General features: G+C 34.7%; 1 protein-coding gene across 1 annotated transcript in view; it reads right to left on the bottom strand.

Annotated features, from left to right (window-relative positions):
- Window positions 1-19,300, bottom strand: part of USH2A (usherin) — a 397,775-nt gene that overhangs the window by 313,359 nt on the left and 65,116 nt on the right. Inside the window, exons 12-15 of the mRNA XM_062573566.1 lie at window positions 16,897-17,538; window positions 10,502-10,685; window positions 5,179-5,342; window positions 1,057-1,215 (exon numbers count right to left, since the gene is read on the bottom strand). Of these exons, the coding sequence (XP_062429550.1) occupies window positions 1,057-1,215; window positions 5,179-5,342; window positions 10,502-10,685; window positions 16,897-17,538 (1,149 nt within the window). The remainder of the gene's footprint in view (window positions 1-1,056; window positions 1,216-5,178; window positions 5,343-10,501; window positions 10,686-16,896; window positions 17,539-19,300) is intronic.

The raw sequence follows: 19,300 nt of genomic DNA, 5'->3' as shown, positions 1-19,300 counted from the left end.
GGAATATTTTCTGTTAGATCTCCAAGCTTTGTTGTCATGTTTCTTCCTCTTCTCACAGTCACTTAATCCCAGGCATATATGGGTCCATACCTTCCTTCACAACATGTACTGAAGAGTGTCCAAATATACAGCATCAGCCACACATTGTAATCAATTGCTAGAAATACTGAAACACAGTAGCTTCCTCCAGAACATGAAAATACTAAGCAAACCAAAGCATCTGTCCTTCCACTGAATAAGTCAATAATTTTTTTCCTCCCGAGTTCATAGCAATACTAAGACAGACTTATTTTCTGCAAAATATTAATGCTACATTGCTCTGAAAATGCAGCAAACTAAAGAAACTGTTAGAATAGAAATCAAAGCTTAGTTAACCACACCTGTTTTCTTCAAAACAGTTGTGTGCAGTATATACAGAAAAACAGCATCCAAATTCAGATCCTTTTCAGTTAGAAGAGGATCAAGAGTAACACAAAATGGCCTTTTCCAGCCAGGACAGAATCCTGAACCCTTGAGGACTGCCTTCTGAGGATGCCTTTGCAAGCCTCAACATGAGAGGAGTGGTGCTGCGAAAGGAAATTAGGAGCTACACTGATAGCCTACAAAAGGTGCTAAAAGTTAGAGACCACAAAAAGCTTTCCTAATCTGTTAACAGTTTAAGATTGGGAAGATGAAAAAAGGGGTTTTAAACACTGTATGGTCTCTTCCATTTCCTGTAATTCTGCAGTTAGCATTGCACCTTTTTGGTTTCAAAGCATATGAATATTTGCAGGAAGCGCTTTCAGAAAGTCAATTCTTCAAAGCGCTTCAAACTCAAAAGTAAAAAATTATTGGCCATTTGGGGTGATTCAGTTTACATGGGTTTAGTCTGAGCTGTCCATTTCTTTCAAATAAAAGTAATAAGCATAACAGTCCACTAAAGGAAAATGGAGTAACGTATTCAAAATCTCAGTGAACAAAAAAGCGGGGAGAGCAGAAATAATAAATAAATGACATTCATATGTACATACACAATCACCTACAAATCTTTGATGTCATCTTCTTATAACTACTTACTATAAGGATAATAGTCTTCGGTTGTATAAATTTCAGTCTCATCCCTATATAACTGGTAGGTAAGTCTGTTAGAGTTTGGAGAGTCAGGCGAGCTCCACCGGAGGCTGATAGTAGAAAAATTGAGAACTTCTCCTGTAGGAGGAGGTTGTTGAAATGGAGCTAAAACACACACATATGGAAAGAGAGCATTTAAAAATAAAAGTATTCAATAACCACAAAAATAAAATTAAATAAAATTGAAAAGGGAAATGTGTTTTTTTTCTTCAAAGAAGTACTTTCAAGTAAACATATGGTCACCAAGGCCAGACATTATTAAACTAAACTGATCCATCCAAATGCTCTCCAATAAAGCTTTTTATCCACAAATTTAACATTCATCCCCCCAAAATTACAGCAAGCATACTGCAGTTTTCCAGAAAATCATTTCTTCCTTTTCATTTTTATATATTTTAAGGAATCTGTAAAAATGGAACATGTTTATCTGGTCACATTGTTGAAGTCTTTAATTCAATCATCATTTCTGTTTTCAGAGAATTATTTCCATTAGCTTATGCCAGGTGCCGCTTATCTGCCTCTCATAGAATAGAAATACAAAGTCCACAAATTAACTAAAATATTACGACAGTGTTATAATATTTAATTAAATCCATAAAAAAACAAAAAGGGCCAAATTCTGAAGGTTATTTAGACAACTCCCATTACTTTCACTGGAATTTAAATCTATTGAGAGTGCGGTGTATAACTTTTCAATGAATCAGCTTGAGATTCTGTTCTTATTCATGAAAGTACTGCTCAAAAAAACAATTCTGAATTTCACTAGCCAAAAGTCTCATGCTGTAAGAAAGAGAAGTCAAAGTTCCTCCTATATCCCTTTTGTAATTCAAATGTATGATCATGGTGTTTTCTGAGACAGGGGCTATTATTTAGAAAAAAAATTTATATGCGTTGATATATACACACACATAGGCACATATGTGCACGCAAATATATTTATGTTATTATTCAAGCCAGAGCATGATACTATATTCTGCTATGAAAACTCCAGGCAGCTTATTATTACTAAGGAAAGCATTTCTCTGTCACCCTCAGTATACCGTGCATTAACACGGAACAAGATGGTCCTTTTTGGCAGATAATAAATAGGTTGACTCAAAGGTGCACTTGCCATTTCCCTGCCCTCTTTTCTAATCCCTTCTACTTCCACTGAGGCAGTCTGGAGTGAGCAATCTACACTTCCACTAAACATAGCAAGAGATATAAGGCCTTTTATACTGTTTGATCATACTCTGAAACCTGATAAGGTTTTGGAAAAAAACAAGGGGGTGCAGATATAGGAAGGCAGTACAGAAATCAACACAGAGAGTAAGCTATCAAAATTGGATCCAGAACCATGCAGTAAGTTCTCCCTTACAATCAGCAGTACAGGAAAATATTAACAGTAGAAACGTGTCTTTTCATTAACTTTTTCTCCTTCTATTCATAAACCATCCTCATCTTCATTATGTGGAGATTTGCTTACAATATGCAGTTCACCAAAAGATAATTATGCAAATCTGTCCAGCCAGACTAGTAGGAGATAAGCAAACAGTGAATCTCTGGACAGGAAAGCAACATGAGGACTTCCAGCCTCACACATGACAAAAGTAGAGAATTATGTCAGTATCAGTGGGTCTGACTACTTGTGGGTTTTTATCATATACCTAAAATGCTAGTTAAATATCACTAAACAGAGTAAGCTAAAGAAAAGCCCTGTTCCTACTGCAATCTCTCAGCCAAGAAATATGAGAAGGTATTTCTAGCGTCCATTGGACTGAGCACAAACAAACGGCATCCGAGAGTCTATAGGAGCAAAATCTGAGAATCAAAGGAAACATGTGCTCCTAAATCCCTTTGGCACTTTTGAATGATTCCGTCCACAAAATATATGCCTACAAGACATGCTACTTGAGCAACCAAACGAACTTACTGAAATACTCCTTTATTCTCCATTCTCAGTCTCATGTTATTGTACGTTGCTCCCACTTTTATGTTATTTTACAGTTTAGATGTGTAAGCAAAGTATTGTATTTCTAGGTTTTTTATGCAGCATCTAAATTATTGCTGGGCAGAAATACTAAAAAAAAAAAAAAAAAGTCTTTTTTTTTAAGAAAAGATTTATTGGGACAATAATAGCAACTTATATTTGCTTCTGTTTGCAAAGAGGTACAACAAATAATGTGTGTCAACACAATACTGTGTTACAATGAAAATAATCACAAATAGCAAAAGTAGGCATTAAACCAAACATCAAAGTTAGGCAAAGCTCCATATCTAGGCAACAAGTTAAGACATTTTGATATGAAAAACTAAAAGATTGCAATTGCTATATCTTTTATGTCCAGAAGAGGACTCCGCTTGTCATTTAGAATACTGCCTGAGCTGTTCCCACATTTTCCAGCTAAAATCTATGATATTATTTATCTATGGCATGTTATTATTAATCAATTTTATAGTTGAATTGCCATTGACCTTTATCAAATGTATATCCCAACATAAATAAGTAGGTTGGTTTATGTTTGTAAAGCACTTTGAAGATGAAGAGCATCATAAAAGTGCCATGTATTATTATTATTATACATTCAGTTGAAACATCCTACATTTTTTTAAAGACACAACAAGCCAATCAACTATCTGCACAATGAATAGATACTGTGTGTTCTACAGAAGAGTACGGGGAAAAGCAAAATAAAACTGTATCTAAACACTTCTAAACTTTGAGCAAAATCACCTCTGAAAACAAATCAGTCTCTCTATTCCATCATATTTATAATACTATGCATTATGCAATGTATATTATTTGAAATTTAAACTAATTTACAATAGAAAAACAAACTGGAATCAAAGTGAGAGCTGTCTGTTCTCATAAATGTACTCTGTGTATGTGCATTTCTGCTTGCAAATCTATAACATGCATATACCACAATGATGAATATGATATAAATGCCTACGCAGAATAAATAAATAAATATTATGCAGGAGGAGGAGCTAAAAATATACTTCAGAGATTACTTGGGAAGGTCTAACGCTGTAGAATGTTGCACTGTACATAGTTAACTCAGCTAATCCTCACAGTAGTACCTGGTCTGTTCATTACTAATCGGACCCACTCAGAGAGATCGGCAGAGCACCTCACTAACGGACCATACTGCTTCTAAGACTGGGCTGTTACCTTTGTACAGCACTACGATGAGTCACGTAGATGTAACGCTACTTGTCCAGAACCAGCTCAGGTGCTACCAACACAGCCTGGCATTTTACAGTATGAATGTCCTCAAAGCCCTTTTCTGAAAACGGAACTGAAAAAAACATCTCTCTACATACAACGTTTTTCCTCTCCTTTAAAATTTCGTGCCAATATAGAGACTATGGACTGGTGGGCAAACATGAACATTTAATTTTAACTAATTATGACCTAAGCAAAGGCCGTTTCCCTTCATATCGAGACTCACTGCCAGGGCAGAAGTGCAGATGTTCCACTGCGACATGATTCATTTCAGTTCCTGATCTGATATTCAGCATAACATTAGCCCCTCCTCACACATGCCAGCTCAGGGAGATCTGTTTCACTACACTGCATATTTTCCCAAATTGACTGAAAAAGCTCCATGAAGAGACAAAGCTACACTGCACTGAGGACCAAAAATTCAAGTTAATCACAAGGTGAATGTTCACAACATGATTGCAGGAAAGAAGGTTAAGCTCCAAGCTGTGCAAACGCTATTGTGTTCCTGTAAGCAAAAAGTGAACTCTGCATTGGTCACTGCAAAGGAGGTGGTGGGAAGCGCAAGGGAACTTTGGCCCATTATTTCTCCCCGGCATTAGATTCATAAATGTAAGTTTTGTGAATGATACAAAGCATTCTGTACATCTTTCCAGAAAATACTCCTAAGATACTTATAATGAAGAACTTCAAGGAAGTTTTTTTTTTTTTTTAATGGAATAACTTTCCAATAAATCTGGGGAAAAGAACAAAAAAAAGCCCCCAAACTGTTTTTTTTTATTGTAAAACTAATCTAATACTCACTAAATCAATAAAAAGCATTAATTTTAAAGACATGCTTTTAAAACTAAACATCCACTTACTTTTACTGCAGCCAAATAGGTTGTGGACATCCAAATTACTAGCATTGGGAACACAGTTGTCACATTTCAAGCCAGTTACAAATTGTTTACAAACACACTGTCCAGTAACAAGATGACAAGTCCCACTAATGGCTCCTGCAGGATGACAATTACAATGCTGACATCTATAAACAAAACCAAATCAAGAAGTGATCAAAACACATTAACACTTCAGTTAAGCACAGTAGGGTTTTTAGTAGATTCTTTTGTCTTATGTAATTAAAAAATCATAAACAGTTCAGTAGCCTGAGACACAGTAGAGAATCAAAATATTACCCTTATTAAAAAAGTAACTTCAAAATAAGGTGCCTATTACTGAAACAAACATTAAAATCCCAATAGACTCTAATTTGTATAAAACTGCTTAGAACAGAGGTTTCTCTGTTGTATATACTGATCTATATACAAAATACATAATGTTTGATAATAACCACATTATGAACTTAGTCCTGCAGCACTTACTCACACAACCATTATTGCACAACTGTAGAGTTCAGAATGATACACATGTAACCAGCTTCAAAGCTGTCTGCAAAAAACATTCTAACTTGAAGGAAACTAGGCTTTTTGTGAAAAAAAAAAAAATCAGTTAAGAATTTCTTGTCCGCAAAAGCAAATAGAAGCTGCAAAAAATTACATAGCACAAATGAAAGAGGAAAAAAAAAAAAAAAAAAAGAGAGAGAGACAGAAAAGGGGAAAAAAAGCTCAAACTAAAATAGAGAAAAGAAACACGATGGCAGAAAACTAACTACTATAATACTATAATGGATAGCATATTTTCTTTACTGTCTGATATTAAAACTGAAAATAATTCAAAAGAATATGTAATTAAATGTGTAAAGTAAAATCATAATTTAGTTTAGAAAAAATAGAGCATCAGTATCATACAAATGTCACATTTCTATCGTGCAGATCTCTGGCATTAGTGGCACACTGTTTCTGTATTAATTTATGCTTTGGGTTTTGCATGTGAAAACTCTCATGATCAACTTGCTTTTCAGTTGATATACTATTTTCCCATTGACATTCATTTATAATATAGATATTGATGTTTGATTCTGCAAGTATTCAAAGACTTGCAAAATCTTAGAAGTTGAGTAATCTTTCTCTTATTGCAAGCACAACATTATTGGGCAGTAGCATATTACCTGTTCTAATACAGTCCATCATTATTAGTCATAACAGAAACAGTCAATGGCAAATAAAACATAATACTTCAGATTCTAATTTCACCATCTTTTATTTGCTGCAGATTTAAAGAGTTTTGAAAAAAATCAAGGACTGGGAGAAGTTTGGGACTGTGCAGTATGCACTCATCCTCCTCGCCCGAGGCTCCACAAGTTCCTTTCTCAGGCACCAGCAACATCAGCCTAGAGGGAATCTTAAAGTACCTCAAGATAACGAAGTGGCAGAAGGCCATTAGAAAAGTCCAATGGAGAGACAATCATACCATGTCCCCTATGCTCTGCTAAGTCAAAGACTGTTCTAGAGTTATTGATTTATATTTGGCTGAATTTCCCATGGCCAGTTTCACCAAGTCCAAGGAAATAGGTGACAGTATCTTTAGTCAAGACAGTTCCCCATCTTCCCAGTCACCATAACCACCTTGTTCTATCTCCTTCTATCTATATGAAGGTAGAAATAAAAGTGAGTTGAGTTATGTTGTAGGTATTGGCTTTTAAAAACGAGAGAGAGAGGAGGGGAGGGAAGGTGAAAACTGGAACATTAAGCCACTAAAATTCAGGTCAATAATCAGTGAAATAGACATTAAATGTGACAGATTTTTAAACAAGTTTAAGAAAACTCTTCACATATATTTCTGCCCATCACAGAGCTCTCTTTATTAGAGTTCCTCCACTCCATGACAACTCTTGCTGTGTGATCTCCTGGGTAATCATTCAACACCCTTAAAAAGGCTGATAAAAGCTAAAGCTGCAAAATAAGCTGCAAATTTGTTTTATGGACTAATATTCCTTTGGGAACAAATAAAATACATTCTCTCTTGGAAACCACTATACTGTAGTTTGCTTTCTTTTATAGTCAAGAGAAAAGGGCAATTTTTTCAAACTGTATTAAGTCTTTTCATCTGCAGGCAGTGCATCCAAATCCCCCTTCAAACAGAGGTTTTGCTTAGACTATTTAAATGTCATGACTGAAAAAATGGTTTAGTTAGAGGCAAAAAAGAAGATAGAATTATTTGCTCAGCAATGCAATATTTTATTATTTCATAATTTCATTACATGATGATACTGAGTATGTATAGTTTGTGAGCTTTTTATTTAAACAAGTGTCTCAATACATAAATAGTAAGAGACAATCTTCTCTTAGTATTCCCTGTATATTACTGTACCTCTTATGAATAAGGGTCCCCTGAGCCTTCCAGTTTTCATTATCATTCACATATGAGATAATCAAACTCGTTTTACATACACACACATCTACAGTAATAGTTTTCAGTGCTTGACAGTATGGGGATTGTTTTTGCTTGGAAGAGTTGCATTTTCTTCTAGGAAAAGTGTAGATACTATACCTCCTTCTATACTGATTTAGGTCCTGATCATGCAAATAACAGCATAGAAGTCATCCTATTCAATTCTAAAGTGTTACTCGCATGTATTTGCAGGATCGTGAAGACATATGCACTACTTCCTTTAACTGCAGGACACTAGAATTGGCTTTACTTTTATGCATAAATCATGCTTTTCGGCACTCTAAAATCAATTGAGGATTTCAAAGAAACAATTTTTTTGAAATATTTAATTGTATATGAAGTATTTTCAGTGTTCTTGTTAAATGCTACTTCATCAAGATACTCTAAGTCAAATATATTTGAGTTTTATTAAAACAGAATTATATATAATCAAAGAAGACGGACTTCTAAAACATGGAAAGAGAAACGCCAGACCAAGATGAATTGCAATATTGATTTTGTGAGGATAAATGGTTTTTGTAATATTAATATAGAGAAACCTTTATTACATTGACTCTCTAGGTGCAGTTAGAGCCTCTCCAGCAATCTGTTTAAAATCTTCATTTTTCATCCTTATGGGAAAACCTCACTTGCTAAATGGATTTCATAAACAGTAATCTGTCAAGATATATATATATAGATAAACAATTTGCGATGTTCATTGACCAGTTCATTACAGTAAACAATACAGAGGTAAGGCATCTCATATATGTACCAATGCCCACAGCCACTGAAGATCTGCTCAGACTACTGGCAATATCCAGAATCTCAATTCCTTAACAGTTGAGGAAATTTTCCTGCTTTATAAACTGGAACGCATTAAAAAAATACAGAGTTCCTGGTTTATCTTACAAACCTCACAAAATTAATGCACGCACACACACACACACACGTTCCTCTGAGACCAGTAGGATTTCAAAGGCTCACAGTCTTTGTATGTCATGACAGAAACACGAAGTCTCTGTATACAACAGCAGAAAAGAACCAAAAGTTAAGGCAAGTATGTCTTTGCCACTACAGAAGGCCCCCGCCGTGTTTTATTCTGTAAACCCAGATTACTTAAAAGATGCAAGGGCTGTTTTCTTCACAAAGTAAAAAAATACTTTTTCTTTTTTTAAAGAGGATTTTAACATTCAGAAGAAATGATAACAAATAAAGCCCTAGATTATGATTTTTAGTGAATAAATGTTTCTGCCCAAGGAACAGAGGTACATTGCCCAAGTAGTTGTTAATCAGAATGAAGTCAAGCACATGCAACACTAGTTAGTCATGTTGCTTAATGTACTATCAGAGTAGTCTTCAGTATTGTCATGATGATTAGGGAATGTCAAGGCATTAAAGCCAACTTTGATTCAAATTCCAAAACTGTAAAGACTTCTTATCTTTACAGCAAGATGAGCTAATGCTTTGGATAGATAATTCTAGCTATGCTATATTTTGAATCTCAGAGGACAGATGAAGATGCAAGTAGTTGGAGCCCACTGTTTAGTGCAGGAGAGCTGTTGCTTAATAGCTACTAAAATTTTCCCATTGCCTGCTTGCCTGCTTAAATGGAAAAGAAAATTCAATTCAAATAATTTTTTTAAATTACTAAAAAAAAAAAGGAAGGTGCATTTAAAAGGGAACTTTAATATTACACAGTTTTATCCCTTGTCATTAGAAGTGAGAGGAAGTGAAAATAGAAAGTCTTTATTCCTACAGATTACTTAATGGCTATTTACAGATGCCTCTCTGACCCACAACACTAAAAAATAATTTAAAAAAAATTTCCTAACGAATGACTGTAACATAAAGTGAAAAATCTGCAGAATAACATGAAGTAAATGCAAGAAGACATGGAAAACCACTGCCTAAAAGCATCTCTACCCCATACTTCCCGAGGGAAAGGAGCACAGAACATTGTGCAGTTTGTTTAAGCCTGCTTTTTAAAAAGGCAAAAATACCAAAGATAAAAATACCTTGCTACCATCATTCTGTATCAAAATATGATAGTATTAGAGCTGTGCAAACTTACTGAACAACATTTAGTGGGAGGATTTGGTAGGAGTGTGAGGATTAGCAAGAGAAGATGCGGGAACAGAAAAATAGAGCAACAGGCAGAATAACAGCACACCACCTATAGATATATTTTACCACTCAGATTCCAGGGAACATATCCATATAATATAATCCATATCCATATAACTTTAGTGTATACAAAGACCTAGGCTACATTAGATAAACAATTCACATTGTTGCACATAGTTAAGCACAGGAAAAGAACATACTCCTTCAGGAAAAGATTTTTAAGAGGAAAGGTGCTGTGAGTATTTCTACTACTATTGCTAAAATAAGTTTGTAAAGACAGGAATATTTGTAATTTTTTGCTTTATTTTCCATTAAAATGTCTTTTGCTCTGAAATTTTCAAAAGCATTAACTGTTTATAAGAATAGTACACCACATTTACCAAATATCATTCAAAATGTACCCTTTAATCGTTAATAATTAGTACCTTAGAAACCAATATATCTTACTGAGGACAAAGAGGAACTGTAGTGAAGCAATATAAAACACCTATAACATTAGACATACCGTGTATATAGCTTTCATGCTGCTTCTACTTAAATCAGTGGCAAAACTTCTACTTATTCCAGTACACATGAGCACGAGGGGTTGTATAACATATTATACGTAAATCTGAGAATGCACACATGAATTCAAGGGAAGGATTAACATAAACAGATTACATCTTTTCTTTTTATTGTCCCTGAAACCTTAGAGTTAGCTAACACAAGAAAAATGTAATGAAGAGGTTATAAAAAAGAAACACTCACCTCCCTGTGACAGAGTCAAATCCAAAATAAAGTTCTCTACAATGCTCACACGTTCGTCCTGTTACAGAGGCATCTCGGCAAATACATTGGCCAGTAAATTTATCACAAACCTGATTCACTGAACCAACTATGTGGCACAGACATGGCAGACAGCCAGTGACACTGGATGGAGAAAAATAAAAACCTAGAAAAAAGAAAGTGATTTTAAGAATATATAGGAAAAAAAATTTAAAAAGTGAGCTCAGCAATGATCGTTACTAACTTGTGTATAATCTGGGATGGAACAATAGAGCCAGAGGTAGGGTAATACACAGAACACACTAACTCAAATAAAGCAATACAGTCCTCTTGCAGGGTAGGGCTTCTGAAACTTTTCTTTGGCATTTTGTAAAGCTATTATTCATCCGCTAGTCGCCAATTCTGATTCTTTGCTCTCTCTCTTCAGACTTTATTTTAGATGAGGAAATGCAAAACAGGCGAACTACATTAATGTGTGTGTGTGAGGAAAGTAAGATCCCAAGGATATGACAGCCATTCATGAAACCACCCACAAGCCATAGGAACATAAAAAATACTACACAAAACACAAGTATTTGTCCCGTCTAGTCTGGGATCTCATCTCTGACAACAGCCAGTATTAAAAAGTTGCCAAGAAACATAGATATTTTCTTAGAAAAGTCCGTTCTTAATCTTTCTTACCAAAGAGCTAACTTAAGTCATGAAACATGAGGCTGTTTCTTAAAAAAAAAAAAACCCGTATTTGATGAGTATCCCCAGGTTTACATAAATATTTGTATTTTACTCTACTGAGCCTATAATTCGTATCTTTCAGCAGTACATTTGCAGAAGCTAACAAACTGTTGAAAAAAGTAATTAGCCTGCTACCAGAAAGCTATCATTCTGAATCTCATCCTTTTGTTTTATGTTTTTGTATTATTACAAATTATAAACCGCAGCATTCAGTTTACCTTCCCTGCAGCATATTTGGTGTATTTCTGCTATATTATCTTTCATCTTTTTTCCCTCTTAAACAATCTTTATCTATGCAAGTCTTTAACTGAGTTATTGATAAACACAGGTAGACACAGCCTATCCATCTCTAATCTGAGCATTGAAGAAATTATCCGTTATTCACTGCCTTGCCTGAAATTCCAAACAAATAGATTTTAGGCATGATCTTTTTTTAGTGACACTGTGCCACTGGTATAATCTATTTGCTACCAATCTATCGACTCCTTCCATTCTTACAAATTTCTTTTCTATGCACCATGCCACAAGACAATTCAAAGGAATTAAAGGAATACCATTAAGCAATATAATTGCATAATGTTTTACAAAATTATTTGCTATTTTTTAGTGGACCATCCAAGAACCATTCAGTGAGTTTTTCACACAAATTGCTCTAGTCTTTTTTCTGAGTGGTACAGTTAGTAAAAATACAGTGGTATATATGAGTTATTCAAATGATAATGGTGATACAGTATTAACTGATATTAGTCAATAACAAATACCTCTCTCAGAGCATCAGGCCCAAAACAGGGCCATTAGTTAAAGAGTTTCTGCCTTGTCAGCTGGTGTCATTATTCTTTACTGCACAATTTAAGCAAAACATCTGTCTTTGCTCAAATTCATATGCAGTATTTTGACAGACTTCTTGGACACATTTCCCCTCTCTCGATTTCCATCTGCTTTTTTCTTAGTCATATTCTCAGTTACTCAATTTTTTTAGATGCCCAATAACTTTCTCATGTCCTGCTTTATAATAAAGAGCCCCAAATTGCTTTGTAACACACCATCTTGCCCAAGGCCTTATTATTTATTTTGTCATACAAGAGATAGCCTTATATATACACCCCTAGGGCAGTATTGTCTGTCTTAGCAGTAGCGTTTCACTGTGAGCTCATATCCAAATAGCAGAAGAACTAAACAAATTGAAAACATTAGAATTTTACTGCTGAAATCTTTGCTCAAGTTTAGCCTCTGGTCCTCAGTGAGATAAATCTCAAGTGGACAGTGAAGCGATATCAGTCTCCAGTTAACATACATTCGCATCATAAAACAACCATGCTGTTGGCACTTTATTCCAGAGAGGCCCAGAACGGAGCCACCACGGAGACTGAATAGCTTCAAGTTATCAGTGAGGCAGCATGTATTATCTCATACTGCAGTTGACTGCACAGTACAGTACCCATCCTGTGCATAAACAGAGGAGACCATTTCCCGGCAATGTCACTCTCGAGCACAATGAACAGCTCCACTCGAAGAACGTAATGGGAAGATAGGAAACGGGTTTAAGCCTAGACTCCTGCAGAAGGTCAAAGCACTTTTCCAGCACCAGTATATAGTGTGCAGTGAATGATAAACACTCATGCTAACTTGGACTCTTCTCACTCAGAAATTTAGCATAGAACTAATGTGTTAGAAAAGATCATAGTGGATAAATAAGCACATCTCTAGTACAGAAATCAATTTCAGCTGAGCTGAATTGATCACTATAGCACCTGTTGTTTCTGCCACAGCAGCAAAATGCATAATTAACATCTATATCTTAATGTTAATCAGCCTCCAGGTCTCCTAATGTCGTAACAGCCAAACCACCGTAGAGCAGTATGCTTTTGGCACGATGTGTTTTGATAAAATAATCTTTTACAAATGCTCTGAAAAGTTGTTTCACTATGCTAAAATATATTTTTAAAATATCTTTAAAAAGTTTTAAATAGAAGATGAAAAAAAAAGTAAAAACGAGGAACAGAAAAGGGGGAGAGAAAGTTTCCCGCAACTAGTTTATAAAGAAATTAACTAACATTATTAATGTAGACAAGAAAAGAAGAGATTAAAAATCCATACTGTTGCTCATAACTATTATTATTATTTACTGCCACCACCTAGACTTTGGCAGGAAAGAATAAGAAACAACTGTTGATGCAGGCTTAATTTACAGCAATGTTAGAATGGTCCATAAAAGTTGCTTTATGAAGGATCCACTGTTGCATAATAGAGGCAATTTCAAATTTGCAGAGAGCTATTGCAAATCTCCACAAGATCTAAATATATAACTGGTATTATGCTTATTCTTCAGATTTTCTCCAGTTCAACTGCAATTGATCATATTTGTCAAATATTCCTTCAAAAGGAAGAATAAGAACCATAGTAAAGTATTCATCTTCCTTATTTTAATGATATTCTTATCATCTCTACTTCTGTGTGTGTATGTATGTGTATTTATATATATACATATACATACATATATATACATATATATAAATACACCTCATGAAAAAGGAGCACCTGAAAAATCCCATACTGAGCTTACACTGTGGTCTTTCTTAACCACAGCCTATGCTTCAAGTATAATTAATATAATAGTGTTAACAACACTGATAGGTTTGTCATTACATACCTCAAATTCTTCTGGTAAAGACAGGATGTAATATTTATATAAAGCTCAGTACTGGTGCCTGGCTGCACCATTCTACACTCAGGCTTACAGCTTTTCTTTCATGTTGTGCTACAAAAAGCCCTGGTCTATGAATGAAGAAGATACAAAAAGCCTTCTCACAGCTGTGCTTGCACTCCCCACAGGATCCAAGATCTGCACTGAAAAGCATTTTTATGGAACATGTTCCAGCCAGTGTGGCACCATAGTCATGGAATAAGACATGGACAAACTCTTCAGACTTATTTCGGGGCTAGAAAAATTAGTTTTCAAATACTGCAATCTAGCACATGTCAAGAGCTAGCTTACATAATGGTAAAACTGCTGCTTTGTTTGGCTTCAGGAAAGAGTCAAGTGTTCCTCTCTTTTCATATACTGCCAGTTCAAAAAATAATAATAAAGTGTACAGAAATCTACTAAAAATTTTACTTGTATGAAAATAAATTGGAAAACAATTGATCACCAGTACAGCCTAACAGATGATACACATGCTGAATGCTCTGGATGCAATTCTTTAAAAATTCTCACAGTAAAATAATTTCCCAAAGTTACATTTGGTTTGGTTTTGTATTTTTCTCCACCGGCAGCTCTTCCAGGATTAAGATTTTTGTAACTGCTGGAAATCTCTCAAACATTATTAAGGCACATAAGATGATGTAAAATGGAGGAATCCTGTATTTTGAAGTTATTTTAAATACCATCAACTATAAGAGACACATAATTATTAATTATCCAGAGAAAGAAAGATGTATAACCTGTATTCCTCTCAAAAAATGCAATTAACAGTTGAAGTGTCCCAACAACCTAGGAAGTTTTTGATATAGTTTTATGGTTACCAGTTTTACCTAATTAACTGTGTGCTTTTAATTAGGCTGTGTTGACTACAGATATACTTCAAGTGCATTTTCTTATCTTTGTCCCAAGGCGGAGTCAAAGGACATATTTAACTTACTTGAAACCAATAAAACTCCTCCATGCTTCTATAACTTAATTCCACTGTTACTACTAGACGTTTTTCTCATCTCATCTTTAAAAAAATATTTTGGATGTATTTACAAGTGGATATTACTATATTACTCATAATTAAATAATAGAAGACTATTACAAATTCTTCAAAAACATTGGAGTTCAACTGTTTTAAGAAGTAGTGTTTATTTTGACACATTAAGTTGACCAACATATTTTACCTCTTCCATTTCATCATGCAGCTCTTTATTACTTAATTTTACTGAATTTGTTGCTTCATTCTATCTTTGTTCCACTTCTCTTTAAATATACACTGCCATCAGCAGCCATGACAGCAGCCATGAACTACCTAACAGTACACTCTGAGTTTCTGGAGATTTTGGCTTTGCAGTTTTGTTTTTTTGATTTTTTTTTTTTTTTTTTTTAACTTTTGGCTTAAATAATTTACCTCTAAGCCTCATCCTTCCTGTAATAACCACCTCTATTTTACCCTTTCCTTTGAAATATATTAACCAAGAGTATTTATAAAACATACAGCTGAATACAGTATATTTAACATCTAAGTCAGCTCACACGGGGATTAACACTAAAACGTTAGTGAAAATACCACAATACGCTGTGCTACACTAAGAGCAATATAACACTCCCTCAACGTTAAGGACTTAAACTTTAATCTACAGAAGAGAGCTCAGTGTTCATCACATACACACTTACATTCATTTCTTTGCAACTTTAAAAATAATTCTTAGAACAAGGCTATTTTTAAAACAAAAACTACTATGTAAGTATTCCTTTGAGCGCTGTGCAGACTTTTCCACATACCAGTCTGTTCATACTATCAATTAAACCTTTCTAAACCATTTAGTTCTACATAAACCCTGGCCTTTATTTTTCAAGGACAAGGGCGGTCACTGACTCAGGAAGCCTTGACATCACTTCTCTGCCGATCTCTGATTAAGTGGCTGCTGTAGTGGGTTAGCAGGTCAAATAGCACTGGAGGAGGAACTAAGAAAAACAGAACACTGCCTTATTTATTAGTATATGTACCTAAAATAATTTAAATTAAAATATTTTTAAAATTTCTTAATGGAGGTTAAGCAGCTTTTTTAACCTCTGTTCAAATTATTGAATGGCATATTAAAACCAATGGGGCTATAATGTACCTTCTAATGTGACCTGCTACTTTAATAAATTGCATATGCATTTAACTTGAACTAAATCTATACGTTTAATATTACTAAGGATAGGTTAATAATGCCTGTAGCTTCACTTTATCCAACTACTGCTTAAAACAAAAACATTAAAATATAACTGCAGAGCTACCTACTTAAAATTAATATTTAAAACTCCATTTACAGTAATACAGTACGGAACCTTGAGCTGTGATGCCGCAATTGCAATGTCAGCTATTTATAGGGCCAAATCATAAGTAACACTTGTGAAAGTCAGCACATCCCCAACACGGTAAGCAGGTGTAGGTTTTTCAAGTAGCATGCTTGCCAGTCTCATCAGAGTTCAAAAAACATCTCTGTACTTCCCTCCACGCTGAGCCTTATGCATGAAGAATTCTTCGAGAGGGCTCTACCTCAGCTTTATTATGGAGATAGCTGCTATTCATATAGCTATATGCTAATGTACCTCTTAAGACTGCAATTTAGTGAATGGGCCATGAAAAGTTGTGTATTTTTTCAATACCTAGAAGCACTAGGCCTAATCCTATTTTGGACCTGCTGAAACTGCTGTAGTAACACAAGTTACACAACCCCTGCATGGCAAGCGAATAAATACGTGATGGTGAGTAGGACATTAATTCTTCGTTCTTACTCACAGAGTTAGAAAAAAATATGAAAAAATGAGAGCAGTAATAACTTAAGTAAGAGATATATCAGGCATCAAGCTCTGTAGCTGCACGTTAAAAACTGTAGGGATTATGACAATTCGTAACAAAACAGAAGTTACTACATCAAATAATTTTTTTTTCCAATATCCTTACCAGGTTTACACTCATTGCACCTTCTTCCCTGATGACGAGGCAAACACACACACTGTCCAGTAATGTGGTCACAAACTGTTCCTGCTAATGTACCCAGATTGTCACAGTCACAACGCTGGCAGCCACGGAAGTTGCTAACGGTGAGGTTGTACATATGAAGCATGCACTGACTGCACTGAAGGCCAGTTACACCAGCTTTGCAAGGACACTGTCCTGTTGATTTGTCACACAGCAGAGAGCCGTTTACTGTACCTGCCTTATCACAATTACACGGCTGACAAACAAAGGAAGAATTCTGTTGTGCTTTGTGGAAGCCATCTATGCATTCATTGCATTGTCTTCCTCCAACATTTGGTTTACATGCACATTGTCCTGTCTTAGCATTGCACACAGTTCCAGAAAGTGATCCTGCAATGTTACACTCACAAGCTTTACAGCCACCTATATCCAGGCCATAAAAGTTCTCCACGCAGGTATCACAATGAAGTCCTTTTACTTGTTCCTTACAGCTGCACTGCCCAGTAAGAGGGTTGCAGAACTGGTTCACTGAGCCATGGATGTTGCACCAACAAGGCTCACATCCCTCTTCATTAGAATTTCTGAGTGTTTTAAATCCAAAATTGCAACCATCACACCTACGACCTGAAAAGAGAAAAAGTATTATTAAAAGAAAAAGCTGAAACATCATTCATTTTGACAGGGAAAAAAAGTATAAGTACACTACACTTAGAAAAAAAAAAACTAATCTTTTCCTTCACTACCATAATTAACAGGAATCAAAAGACTGCACAAATCAATTGAACAACAGTGGCATCCCCAAAACCTGTTTACTTTTCTAATTTGTTTCAGAAACAATGTGTTTTGGTTGCCTTCTCAATACAATTTAAGATACTTCTGCAAGAGATTTTAAAACATACCTAAGAAAAGAGAATTTGTCTATGCAACTCTCTGAGTACTACCTGTTGCAAGATCAATTGTTACACTCTTTTCCCTATTTAGTAGAAATGCAGTACACAAGAAATTGTGCTGGGCTGTATATCTTTTTTGATAACAGATTTATATACTATACAAAAAACGTTAAATATATTCTAGGACAGCACAAGTTAGACTAATTATGAGTGAGTTATTTAACACTGCAGTTCAATTTTAACATTGATTATACGTATGTTGGTGTTTATTGTTAGCCCCTACTGAAAGCAGAAAATGCTTTCCATAATCCAGAATGAAATAATATTTTTATCTAAATGTATGATTTAGTTAACTCCCGCAGTGCATTAAAATCTAAACTGTTTTTCTTAATACTTCATCCTGTAGCTTTATTCGCTTTGTTTTCAAAGTCATTGCTTTATCCCTGCCCCAAGGGATAGCATTTGTATTTTAGTTTATAAAACGTACATTACAAGAAAGCAAACTAGATTATTATATGAAAAATGCAAATTTACAGTTATGTATTTTCCCTTGCAACGAGAAAACCCTTCACATCATTTAATTGTTGCACCTAGAAAAAAAAAGTAGTGTTCTAGCAAAATATTGCCATCATTCAAAAAAATATAAAAACATACAAAAATACCTTTAGTAATTATATGTAGGAAAAATAAAATTTAAAGTAGTAGGAAATGCTTTATATACATGGATAAAAATTCAAAAACTCCAACTGAAGGCAAGTTCCTTTAACAGTGATGAATGACTCACCTAAGGCATATCATTTAATTTCAATAAGGAAAATAAAAAAGGACCACTATTGCTGCAAATTTTAAAAATAACTGTATTGTTAACAAGAATTATGACTCATTTTGAACTATTAAAATTGGTCTACATGGATTCATATCATATCAGTTTTAAAAATATGCGCAGTGCTTATTTGAATATGCCATACATATTCCTGACAGGTAATCTATTCCTAACGATACTGAGGAAGGCCTACAGGGCATCACATTCAATGTTAACAAGTACAGGGGAGTTAGCACGCTTGGCATTTAATTCACATTCTTCTACCTTTTTATTCTAGATGAATGACCTACTTTAATAAAATTATTGGTGCTAATGTATTTTACTGGTGATAGAATCATTAGTAAGATTTAACAGTTGTGTTAACTCTAACAGTTCATGTTTCATAACACCACAGTCCACAGATGCATTTTTCTGTTCTCCTGTTTGTTTAAATAGATAAAATGGCAACAGACAGATTGCTCTAAAAACCAATTTAGAAATCCAGAGAGGAAAGCTTTCTTTGTTAAAGTTTACTGCACAGTTTTGGTAAATTACATTTGGTAAATCAAATTAACTTAAACATGTACTAATATACAGAAGCTTATTTACACTTAGTTTGGGGGGGAAAAAAAGAAAAAAAAAAAAAGAAAAAAGGAAGAATCCTGTCTGAAAAGAATTAGGTCTTTACCCTATG

Source organism: Rhea pennata, chromosome 3 (assembly GCF_028389875.1).
Source record: "Rhea pennata isolate bPtePen1 chromosome 3, bPtePen1.pri, whole genome shotgun sequence".
NCBI lineage: Eukaryota > Metazoa > Chordata > Aves > Rheiformes > Rheidae > Rhea > Rhea pennata.
This window is presented reverse-complemented; position numbering and strand designations above follow the sequence as displayed.